The sequence below is a fragment of the Tyto alba genome, unplaced genomic scaffold (assembly GCF_018691265.1).
Source record: "Tyto alba isolate M040663 unplaced genomic scaffold, T.alba_DEE_v4.0 Super-Scaffold_2, whole genome shotgun sequence".
In the NCBI taxonomy this organism is placed as follows: Eukaryota; Metazoa; Chordata; class Aves; order Strigiformes; family Tytonidae; genus Tyto; species Tyto alba.
This window is the reverse complement of record NW_024881282.1, coordinates 82,483,872-82,495,437: the sequence shown is the minus strand read 5'-3', so window position 1 is coordinate 82,495,437 and position 11,566 is coordinate 82,483,872. Positions and strand designations below refer to the sequence as shown.

At 40.7% G+C, this 11,566-nt stretch overlaps 1 protein-coding gene across 3 annotated transcripts; it reads left to right on the top strand.

Moving 5' to 3' along the window:
• The first annotated feature begins 307 nt into the window (after positions 1-307).
• On the top strand, positions 308-11,432 carry SUV39H2 (suppressor of variegation 3-9 homolog 2). Of its 3 annotated transcripts, none has more exons than XM_042792353.1 (7): positions 308-368; positions 1,519-1,664; positions 2,654-3,325; positions 5,094-5,240; positions 6,821-6,950; positions 8,350-8,465; positions 10,483-11,432. In XM_042792353.1, the coding sequence occupies exons 1-6, from the start codon at positions 350-352 to the stop codon at positions 8,457-8,459; spliced, it is 1,224 nt and encodes a 407-aa protein (XP_042648287.1). In that variant the 5' UTR covers positions 308-349; the 3' UTR covers positions 8,460-8,465; positions 10,483-11,432. The 3 variants fall into 3 exon arrangements, with proteins under 3 accessions (XP_042648287.1, XP_032841727.2, XP_042648286.1); XM_032985836.2 differs by having other exon boundaries at positions 9,240-11,432; XM_042792352.1 differs by having other exon boundaries at positions 8,350-11,432.
• Positions 11,433-11,566: the final 134 nt, after the last annotated feature.

The following is an 11,566-nucleotide window of genomic DNA, read 5'->3' as shown; positions in this document are numbered from 1 at the left end:
GGGAGTGTAACTTTAAAAAAAAAAAAAAAAAAAAAAAAAACCAAAAACCACACACACAAAAAAACCAAAACACAGACATTTTTTTTGCGGTTCTTCCAGCTCCGTGGCTGGCAGAGTGCACTGCAGGGCCGGGTGGAAATCTGCCCGGTGCCCTCCCCCGCCCCAGGCGCTGCCGCTTTCACAAGTACAAAGAGGAATCTCTCACTTTCGCCTCGCTCCCGGCCGGCGGCCGTTGCCGCCAAACGCCGCCGCGTGCGCTTCGCCACTCCCCCCCCCCCCCCCCCGCCCCCTTCCGGAGCGGGGCGGGGCCGCGGCGGGCGGGGGAGGCACGGAGCGCGGCCCCGGCAAGATGGAGGGCTGGCGAGGAGGTGAGGGAGCGGCGGCGGCCGACTCGGGGCTGGGGACCGCGTCTCCCTCGGGCTTTTCCTCCCCTTCTCCTCGAGGGCGACAGGGGAGGCTTCCCGTTTCTTTCGCGGCGGTGTGGGGGGGGGGGGGCCGCTGCCCGCCCCACCCGCACGCCCCAACTCCGCTCGGATCGTTGCCGCCGCCGCCCTCAGCCGCCGGGGCGAGGCGGGGAGGGCTGGGGAGCCTGCCCGCTTCCTCGGGGGGGGCCTCTGCTTGCTGCTGGGGAGAGGCAGGGTGGGAGGGCAGGGACGCGCCTGAGGTAAATATGGAGGGGGTGTGTGTGGGGGGGTGTGTTGTAGGCAGAGGTGCCAGGGGCACCGGCGCGACCGCGGGGAAGGCAATCGGCCTCCCGCCCGCCCGCCCGCCCTTCTTCCCGCCTTCCCCAAGTTGTGGCGGTGTGCCCCGGAGGTGAAACTCCTCCCGGGGCGGCCCTTTTCCCGGCCGGGGAGGGGGGGGCCGAGGCGGGAATAGCTCCGCAGTGCCCCGGCCGGCGCCGAGCGGGGGGAGGCTCGGCCCTCGCCGCGTCGCGACGCCCGGTCCCTGCTCTCAACTTGCTGCCGCCCCGGCGGAGTTTCCCGGGCTCTGGCCGTGCCGCTCCGCGGAGCGTCGCGGCCCTTTAAATCCGCCGAGCTCACACGGCAGCCGCGATCTTTCTGGAAGAGCGCTGTGGATCTTTCTTTCCTCGTCTGGTCACCATGGTTGCATCGCAAGTGCTTGATTCCACTCGACTAATTACAGATATTTGGTGGTCTTAACTAAAGAATGGAGGCTTCCTTGTCGCTGTAGTTCAGTTACGGCATGCTGTAACTGTCGGAAGATTATTCGGTTCTTAGTGTGGCTTTCACCTGTGGAAGTCTCTGCTCTCCAAAATACTCGTTGTTGTTTATAAATGTACGTACTGTACAGAGTAAAGGCGCAGGGAGGGAATCATTGACGTGTGTCACTTTACCTGTTAGAGAAGGGTTGAATTTGACTCTCTGAGACACTGTAGTTGTACAAGAGACTCGTGGACTGCTATCACAAATGATAATGCGGGGACTCTGGGTTAAGGTGTAATGATTTCAATTTAGCTGAGACATTAAATAGGATTCTTTACCAATTTTCTTATTGTAGCTTGGTATGTGCCATGTCTAGCTTCACTTGAGACCCTCCAAGAATTATGTAGGAAGGAAAATCTCAGATGTAAATCCATTGGAATCACCAACAGGAGTCTAAAGAGTTATGAGGTGGAATATTTGTGTGACTACAAGGTAGAAGAGGTAAGAGAAACACAGACCAATTTGATCACTCTTGCAGCTGAAATTTGGAAGCGAGCAAAAGGTAGATTTACTCATAAAGTAGGAGGCTGTTGAGGACAAAGCTCTTGCTGACTTTGAATGACATATCTTTTAAACTTTGAACTGTAAACAGAAAGCGGTATAACTACTGCTTTTGGTATGTTGAAGGAAGTTCTCTTTCTGAAATTACAGCGATGTTAGAATATGAAATGTTTCACCCTTGCATATCTAAAAGTTAAGCAAAATGCTGCTGCACTTAGGTTGTAGCTTGGTATGTGTTATGATGCTTCTCCTTTATTTGCAGGTAACAGTCTGTATTTCTCTCTTGACTGTTGTAGTCTGTTTGATGAAGAGTTAGGGCCATGTGCTGCAACTGGATTCCTACGGCTTGATCGTGCCAGTGAAATTCAGTCTCAGGATTTGGCCTTCTTATAGTTATTTGGCCTTTTTAAAATAAGTACAAAATGTATGCTTCTTGATTATAAATACAGTATTATATGTTTTGAATGGATAACTCTTTTGGGAGGATGGTTGTTATGACAAATAGTGGTATTTTTGAGATTTTTTTTTTATAGATAAGTTCAGAATTTTTTTTGTTGTTCTTATGTGATACAACTACATTCTGCTCGTATATACAAGTCACATAACTAGTTAGTATAACTTACTTAACTGCGTTAACAAACTAGTCTCCTCCAGGTATACTGTTAGCAATCAGAGCTCATCCCAGCTGTTTATTTCTTTGACCCTAGAGGTGATATGTAAAGTATCCAGAGTTGTGCTGTCAATTAATTTGCAAACAGAAATCTTGATTTTTCTCTTTCTCCCCAATTCTAATTGTTATGGGGTCATCAAGACCTTCTGCACCGTATGCTGTTTCTTAACTCCAGAGCTCTTGTGTTTGTGTACTCTGTGATGCTGGATTTCGGCAAAGTGAAATGTGGCTAAATCTGTATCTGTTTCTGTATTTCAAGGACACGGAATACTATCTTGTGAAATGGAAAGGATGGCCAGAATCTTCAAATACTTGGGAACCTCAGCAAAATCTGAAATGCCCATTGCTTCTTCAAAACTTTCTTAGTGACAAGAATGAATACTTGTCTCGAGTAAGAGAAGGCAAAGCACTGAAAGTGAGAAACCATGTTAAAGCTTTGAAACCTGCAGTTGCAGATTACATTGTAAAGAAGGCTAAGCAAAGAATAGCTCTGCAGAGATGGAAAGAAGAACTCAACAGGAAAAAGAATCATAAAGCAATGATTCTGGTAGAAAACACTGTGGATCTTGAAGGCCCTCCCTTAGACTTCTACTACATTAATGAGTATAAACCTGCTCCGGGGATAAATGTAATAAATGGAATAACGACTGGCTGTGAATGTGCCTACTGCCCAGCTGAGAAGTGCTGTCCAAAGGAGGCTGGATTTATTTTGGCTTACAATAAACGAAAGAAGTTGAAAATCCAGCCTGGCTTGCCCATCTATGAATGCAATTCATTTTGTAGGTGTGGGCCTGACTGCCCTAATAGGATAGTACAGAAAGGTACGCCATATTCTCTTTGCATCTTCAGAACTAACAATGGCCGTGGCTGGGGAGTAAAAACCCTCCAGAACATTAAAACCAACAGTTTTGTGATGGAGTATGTTGGAGAGGTACGTATTTATCTCATATAGACGAATTATTTATAATAAAGGAAATGTTGGGAGAAAATCTTGTTGAGCTTTCTCTCAGTTTTAACACTTCTTGACTTCTACTAGATAAGTCTGCTTTTTGTAGAGAAATATGGTAAATAGACATTCAAGATGACAGCAAAATTATATTGTCCAGAATGTTCCTTCATTTCAGAGCGATTGTAAAAGGTTGAATGTAAAGAGGATACTTATAATTCCTTTAGTGACATACGAGATTTTAGATACGTGCTCTAATAGTATTTCTAAAGGCAAATCATTCTTTCATGGTAGTCATACTCTTCATTCTTCCCTAATAATCTTTATTGTAGTTTTTACTGATCCCCAGGCATGGTTGTTGCCAAACTCCCCACCAAGTCTGTCAGTCCCTTTTCTGTTTTGTCTCAACTTTTAAGGTAGTGTTCCCAAACGTATTTATTACTTTTGATTAACAGCAAGAATAATACTTGTAGAATGGACATTATCTGTTTACTCAAGCTCATACTATTTCAACTAGAGCTTTCATGTCATAAAATACAGACCATGAGTTACTCTTGAGGTGTTGTATTGCCTTGTGGTTATCTGGTTCAACCTCTGGTCTGCTTCAGGGCTCTTTACATCAGGAGCTCCTGGCAGCCTCTCTGATTCAGTCTGTTGTATTTCTGCCACAAACCTGCCTTGCTACTAAGTTGACTCAAAATAATTCCTTCTGTCCCTTCATACAAATGTTTATGGTCTTAATTGTATTTCCTCCATGCTTCCTGCCCCAAATCTCCTAACTTCTCATGTTCGTAGCTTTCTAGTAAACATACAGGTCAGTCATTCAAAATATGTCTGTTTAGGGGTTAATGCAGGAAGATGGTTATGTAATTTGGTTGCTTAAAGGAAAGAATGTGTATTTACCCTTTCACCTGAATCTACTTACTACTGCTGAGTAAGTTCTTAAAGCTGATCTGTCTGAAAGATTTTAGTGGGGTTTCTTTGTCCAATTTTACCGCATTTCATATCTGTCTTGATGCCAAATTGTGATTTCTTTGCTGAGTCTGCCCAACAGAGCACATTTAATCTAACAGGCTGCAGATTAAGTTATTTAAGCTGTTGCTTCTGTCAAAAGTGACTAGTTCTCTTCTTTGGGGAGTTTCTAGATTTCCACCTTGTGCTGGTACATGTTAGCCTAATTGCATAGATTCAGCTTTGTGAAGTGATGTGTCCGTCTTAAGTTATCATGAATGGGATCTTTCATTGCAGTCAAAAATAGCAGGAAGAGATGCTTCTAGGGAGCGAGGAGATGAATACTGGACTGTAAATGCGACTGGGTTGCAAAGACTGATACCAGTTTATCTTCATATGTGCAAAGGGAGAAAGTTGAAATTTTACATGAAGTAAATAAGGCTTTCTGGGCCTGATGAAAAATTTGTGTTTATAGAAACTTCAAGTAGAAACAGTTGATTGTATCTGTCATCATCAAAACTCTTAATAGAAGGTGCTGATTTTTTTTTTTTTCCCCAAGACAAAGTAGTGCTGTGCATCAGCTGTAGACAAATTACATCCAGAGAAGCCTCAATCACTAGCTAATTAGTTTAGCTGTATGTACGTGTTCTTTATTCATTAGAGATGGAATGCTATTTCAACATCAAAAAGTGAATGTGTTATTTTTTACTAAGTAAAGTTTTTTTTCTAACTTGATTGTGGGTTTTGTTTTAATTTAATAATAGTTAATAATATGATGCAGGTTTCTTTTTTCTTTTTTTAGGTGATTACAAGTGAGGAAGCAGAGAGACGAGGCCAGCTCTATGACAACCAGGGAAATACATACTTGTTTGATTTGGACTATGACTCAGATGAATTTACAGTAGATGCAGCTCGATATGGAAACGTGTCCCACTTTGTGAATCATAGCGTAAGATCTTGTTTTGTATACTAAGAATTAGGAGGATTATCCTAATTCTGCCAGAAATATCTTCTCCTACTATAAGCATTTTCTTACCATATTCACTGTTTTTCTATAGTGGTTTGTTTCATGCCAGCACAGTCCAGTCAGCTAGATGACGTAGTAAGTAGAACAGAATATTTAGCCTTACTTGGAGTAAGACTACCTACAAAAATCTGGGAATAAGATGCTGCCTGAAGTGGGCATCTGGTAGGACTGGGGAACCAGCACACTGAATCTGCTGGTTCTAGACATCCAAAATAAGGATGGTTTGGGTGTGTTTTTTTCCAAGTAACTGAAAGACCTGACACGTGAGAAGTACTTGGTAAAATTAGTGAAGAGTCAAAGACAATAGGAATCAATGCGTTATTTTGTAGCAGGATGAGGAATTATGCTGAATTTCATTCTTCAAACATTAGTAGAGGAGAAAATGAAAATTCCTATGCTTTCTTTGCTACTTCTCCTTTGTAGATATCTTTTTTTTTTCCACCTAAATATAAACTTGCCAGAGAACTTGAAGTAAATTTTAAACAGAAAACTTTTATAGTGTTTTATTTCATGTTCAACTGAAGTATCTAAAGCAAGAAGGCTGAACTGCATTTGTAAAGATTCCTGAACTAAAATTTATTATTCCATACTGATGTAATGTTTGTGAGGTATGCAGTCAGTGTTCTACAGATACAGTCAATTTGCGTCTTCAGTTTTGTGAGCTGATGACGTTTGTATTTCATGCAGGCTTGCCAGGGAGAAGGATGAAGAGTTTTAGATACAGCCAATTGCTCTTCACTTTTGGAAACAGGAGTGAACTATTCTAACTCTTCAGTGTAAAGTTAAATGTCTAACTTCACTTCTGATTCTTTAACAGTAAAATAGATCCCATATTAAAGAGAAAAAAGCATGAAGAGTTTAAGAAACTGTCTCAGTGACTTCTGACAATCCAGAAAAAAAAATTTAAAGTGGTTTCTAGTTCTTGCTTAGGGTCCTTGACCTTCCTCCTGCCACCCAGTCCATAGCAAATAATTCAGAAGCCAGGCAGGTTAGCAATTGAAAGTATAAATTTATGCATATTATGAAAATACTGTTTCTGGCCTGGATGTAATGCTTAAACCTAAATAGAGAATAGTGAGTATGTGTGGCTTGAAGGTTGTTTTCTCTTTTCTTGCAACTTTAATTCTTTTTGTGGGCTTTGTAGGTAAATACTAACCTCTGAATGTAGCTTCAGTTGTTTGTCATCTTTTTTGTTGTAATCTTTTAAAGATACTTTTTTTTTTTTTTTTTTAGTAGGCTGTTGCATATTAGTGTAGTCTACATTTTGTGTAAAGGTTGCCTTCTTGAGAGGAATCAACTCTAAGCTTGTCCTAAAGGAGAATGCTCTCCTTTAACACCATTTCAAGAATGTAATTTGTTATCTTCTGAAATCGATTTCAGACTTCTGTCACTGAGAGAAGAACCAGTTCTTCCTTTCCTGTGACCTTCATTTACTTAAACATTTCAGTGAAACTTACTGTGCAGTTTTCTTAACAGAAACTACGTTAACTTTTGCCTTACAGTGTGATCCAAATCTTCAAGTCTTCAATGTCTTTATTGATAACCTCGACTTGCGTCTTCCTCGAATAGCGCTGTTTTCTACACGAACCATAAAGGCTGGAGAAGAGCTAACCTTTGACTATCAGATGAAAGGTCTGCACATTTTAACACTGCTCTTGCAGGAGGTTTGGGGCACTGGCAGGTTCTGTAGCAGGCTGATGTTAGCATTTCAGTTCAGGCACTGCATCTCCCTAACACAGCTCTGTGGATTCTAGAACAGATGTTGCTTTATTGACGTGTAGTGCAGACAGAGTGCACCAGGAAACTTTTTGTGTGCACCTCTAGTCTGTTACCTCCTTGAGAGGTCCTAGCTCACAGCGAGGGGTAATGGTTGGAACATCTGGCAAGGCAAACTGCTTTGAAGATTTGTCACAAGAAAGCTCAAAAGAATGGTCAGGATACTATTAAAAAAAGCTTTCATTTATTCAAAGGCATTTACGTGGCGTTTCAGGTAAACTACTTTCTAAGTAATCTGCTAGGGATAAAGACAGCTGTAACAGCTGAGTGTTCTAAGGCACTATGGGTTTGTCTTTGGGTTCTGGTGTCTGTAGGCCTCAGTTATGGATGTAGGTCCTATGGTACAGATGTTTAGGACAGAAGAAGGATGGTCCAGAGTTTTTTACACCGAGAACTGCTATTCACTGAACAGCCTCTTCAGGAACATGGTAGTTTCCCTGTCACTGGAGGCTTTCAAGCTGTGATTGGACAGGGTGCTAGGTAATCTCATCTAAGCTCTATTTCCCACAAAATGCTAGACCAGATAATCCTTTGAGATCCCTTCCAGTTTGGGCTGTTCAGTGATTCTTTGATTAATTGATCTTCCATGCAGTGTTCAAGGCCAGGCTGGACAGGGCTTTGAGCAACCTGATCTAGTGGAAGATGTCCCTGCCCACTGCAGGAGGTTGGACGAGATGGTCCTTAAAGGTCCCTTCCAACCCAAACCCTTCTATGACTTCTTTTTTTTCCAATACAATAAAAAATTCTTGAGGTTTGCTGGCAAGGGTGTTGTGTGTGTCAAACTTTGCATGCAAACCATTTATCTACAACAGTGATTTTTATCCTGCTATTTTGTTTTCAGAGAAGCATCTCTACACTCCAGATCTGTACCTCATTTCTGTAGAAGCTCTCTTTAAGTACTGCCAAATTGATCTTTCTTGAATCCTTAGAATCCTTAACACTTTTTTTTTTTTTTTTTTTTTTTTTTTTTTTTTGTGGTGTCTGTAACACTGACATTCAAGGCAGGCTGCCCTCTCCACGGTCAGTATGGGTACGGACCTGGGGTAGGAGGCTCGAGCTTGTTGAGCTTTGCCTTCTGATATGTATGCTAGGTGTTGCAGATGTAATATGGGTGTCAGTAGAACTGGGGTATAGCTGCGCACACAATTCTTTTAAGAACTGGGGTGGTAGAAGGCTTTTTGAAGTCATTTGAATACCTAGCATCGCTTCAGTCTGTCTTTTAAAGCTTCCTAATTTGTGTTTATCTGTGTCACAGGTTCAATAGATCTGACTTCAGACTCTGCTGAGGGTCTTAGCCCATCCAAAAAGAGGATCAGAACTGTCTGTAAATGCGGAGCTGTGTGTTGCAGAGGTTATCTCAACTGAGTTTGGGTATCCAAAGTCACATATACTTTGTTCTTATTTAAATGTGTTTTAAGAAGACTCTTCTTTCACACAAATATTCAAGTATTCTTACATCTAATGTAAATAAGTACAGTGAAAACAATGCATTACATTTGTAATTGAAATGGCGTTGGCCAAAGAGGTGTAGTGTTTTAGGCAAATACAAAACTGATGGTGGGGATTAAAAGTTGATTTTTCTACAACTGTTATTTAGGAAGCAGTAAAATGTATGCTAAGAAAACTCTTTAAAATGTACCTTGATTTGAATATTTGAGTGTGAGCTTACAGCCATAGGCCTTTTAGGAGCTAATTTCAGTGTGATGAAGTGATGTTATGTATTGGTTTTTATACCTTGAAAAGTCTGGAGGCATTTGATTTGAATCCTAAATCATATCTGACAGTTCTTTTGCTTTCTTGTTGTATAAAGAAAAGCTTCACAAGATCAGCAATAACATTTACGGCACTGGGGTGAAGGATTAAGGACAGCCATCAGAGTGTGTCTAAATGAAGGTTCACAGTAACGCAAATTGTAAAATGTCCATTGAACTCCATGCAAGTAAAGAAATTGGTTTTAGCAGATTGCAGATGTAAGATCAAGGTCTCAAATGTTTTTAGCTGATGTTATGTTATTTAGAAGTTTTACATGCAGAAGTTTTTTTTGTTATTACGTTCTGATTTTTGGTCAGGATGCTATAGGAAGTCTGCAGTTCTACAGAGAATTTGTGAATCAGTAGTAACGTTCCCTATTTGTTTTCATTGCAGAAATTTGGCAGTCATTGCTGAAACAAATTACTGGCTACAGTTTGGAAATAGATAACAAAAGAATAGAGAGAGCAGCCCATTGTCTGACAAAGCTGATGCATTTTGGAGATATGCTTAATTACCTGTTAGGTGCAGAAATACCCCGGGAATTGATTTTTATTCACAACTGTTCTTGATTAAGTTTTACATACTGTGACATTTTTTATCTAGTAACAGACTTTTAAGATACTAGGACTGTTTTTTCTTGTTGCAAAAATGTTAACTTCAGTGAAGTTAGACTAGGGGACAGTTTACCCATTTGCTGTAGGCATTTGTAAGATGTTCTTGAATGTAAAGGCTGAGAAATGTACTGTTCTTCAGCTACGTGACTTGTCTTTTTTTTTTTTTTTTTTTTCCAAATTCTGCCCTGATCATCTTAAGAGTTGTCTCGATGTATTCATAACATATGCTAAGTTTTGCTTGGCTTTGAAAACACTGAAGAGCAGTTGAAGTAGGTTATGAGTAGAGTTAAAGCCAAGGTCCATGCTCCAGGGATGATCTAAATGCTTTATTCTCATGGATTAAAAGCTTGTAAAACTTGCATGTTGCTTACAAATCATGTAAATGTTGATAGGTTCAGGTAGAATGACATTGCTCTGTAAATGGATGCTCCATAAGTGGATGCTAGCTATGTATCATAGGTCAGCTAGTTACCTTTATAAGGTGCACAGCTGTTGGCTCAGGTGAATGGAGTACCCAGCATATAACCGTTTACTGAATTTGTTAGAAAATGCCTTAAATGTCACAGTAATTACTAGCACTCCAAAAAGTGTTTCAAAGGATCATACAGGTTGGTTGGTCATTAAGGAGCACAGTTCCATTTGCACTGAAGATCTGGCTCTTTGGCAGAAAGTGAAATTTTATACGGTGCTAGCCAAAATGAGTTTCCTGGGTGGGGTGAAGGGTGTGGGCCACGGAAAGGGCTGTGTAAGTTTTGTAATCTGCAATACAAAGAGATACACCTCGAAATAGATACTTTATATTGTTTAATGAAAAAGTTTGCTTAGATTTAAAAGTATTTGACATTACCAGGCTTACCTATATCCACACACTCGGATGAATGCTTGATCTCAATTTTTACCATGCCACGTCTCTAATAATTTTTTTGAATAAGACTTTGAGGCGGAATGTGGAGCTTTAATGTTAGCAAACTCTAGATGATCTTACATCATTTGGAGTCATTAATGCTTTCTCTTGCATGTAGCCCGATTCAGCGATGCGTTCCCTGTGGATGGAATCTGCAGCCTCCAGCTCCTCTCCTGGCTACAGCCTCCCTGTCACTACAGGATGGCGAGAGTGGCTGTGGCAAGAAATGGATTCCTTACAAATCGGTTTCTCTGGCCTCTCCTGTGCAAGATGGCCCAGGGCTGGTTCTACACTTTTGTCTACCTGTGTCCATGCCCAGTTTAAGTATTGCAAGTAAATGCATTTTAAAAGATAGAAGTCTTAATAGTTGTACTTGAGGTCAGCGTCTGCCTTTTTCCCAAGGCAGTATATGTTACCACCAGCACTGGAATAACACTGCTCTTCTTTAAGGATGTGTGTGTGATAAATAAAGGACTGTTAATTTATGTTCTGGGAGGTAACAGTATTTTGTGTGTATTTGAAGTAAACCCATGTATCCAGTTTCCATTTTAGAGCCTTGAACAGTATTTTATATTTACATATTCACAGTGCATTTGGATTGCAGTCAGTGAATTAGCATAATGGGACACTGTCACTTTAAAAACTTTGCTGTTTTTTATGAGCTTTTGGGAAAATTGCCAAATGGGAAAAGGAAAAAAAGCAATTTGCAGTTTCTTAAGGAGCCCAGCTTCTGCCTTTGTTTCACTTTGCAGTCTGTTAGCGTCATCATAGCCACCAGTCTTAGAGACTGGTAACCTGTGATCTATCCTCTAGCTGTTCTTTTTTGTTGGGTTTAACTTAATTTTTTTTTAGCAAAACTAAAGCTGCAAACGTGTAAGAAAAGCTATTGTCTATTTATTTAATCTCAAAGTTGAGTCAATCTTTTGGTTACTTCTAATGTATGTTTTAGGACTGTATACATTAGAATATGCAGTTATAAGCTCAGGAACATTTTCTTTTCATAATGTGTGATCTCTAGTATTGCTATCTTCCTATAGTTTTTGATAAAATAAATTCAATTTAGTTTTTCTCTTGTTGTTGTCATTCTTAAAACAAAAAAACCTTAGCCTGTCAAAATTGGTTGTTGCTGGAACAGTAGAATTTGCTTTGAGACCTCCTAAGTCGTCTTGTATAAGGGCTGTAGTAGAGCAATCATGAAGCAG

Bases quoted from the DNA above. Each gene is read 5' to 3' on its own strand.
- SUV39H2 (XM_042792353.1), top strand. The intron at 3,326-5,093 runs GTACGTATTTAT...TTCTTTTTTTAG, and splicing joins TGATGGAGTATGTTGGAGAG to GTGATTACAAGTGAGGAAGC. The intron at 5,241-6,820 runs GTAAGATCTTGT...TTTGCCTTACAG, and splicing joins CCCACTTTGTGAATCATAGC to TGTGATCCAAATCTTCAAGT.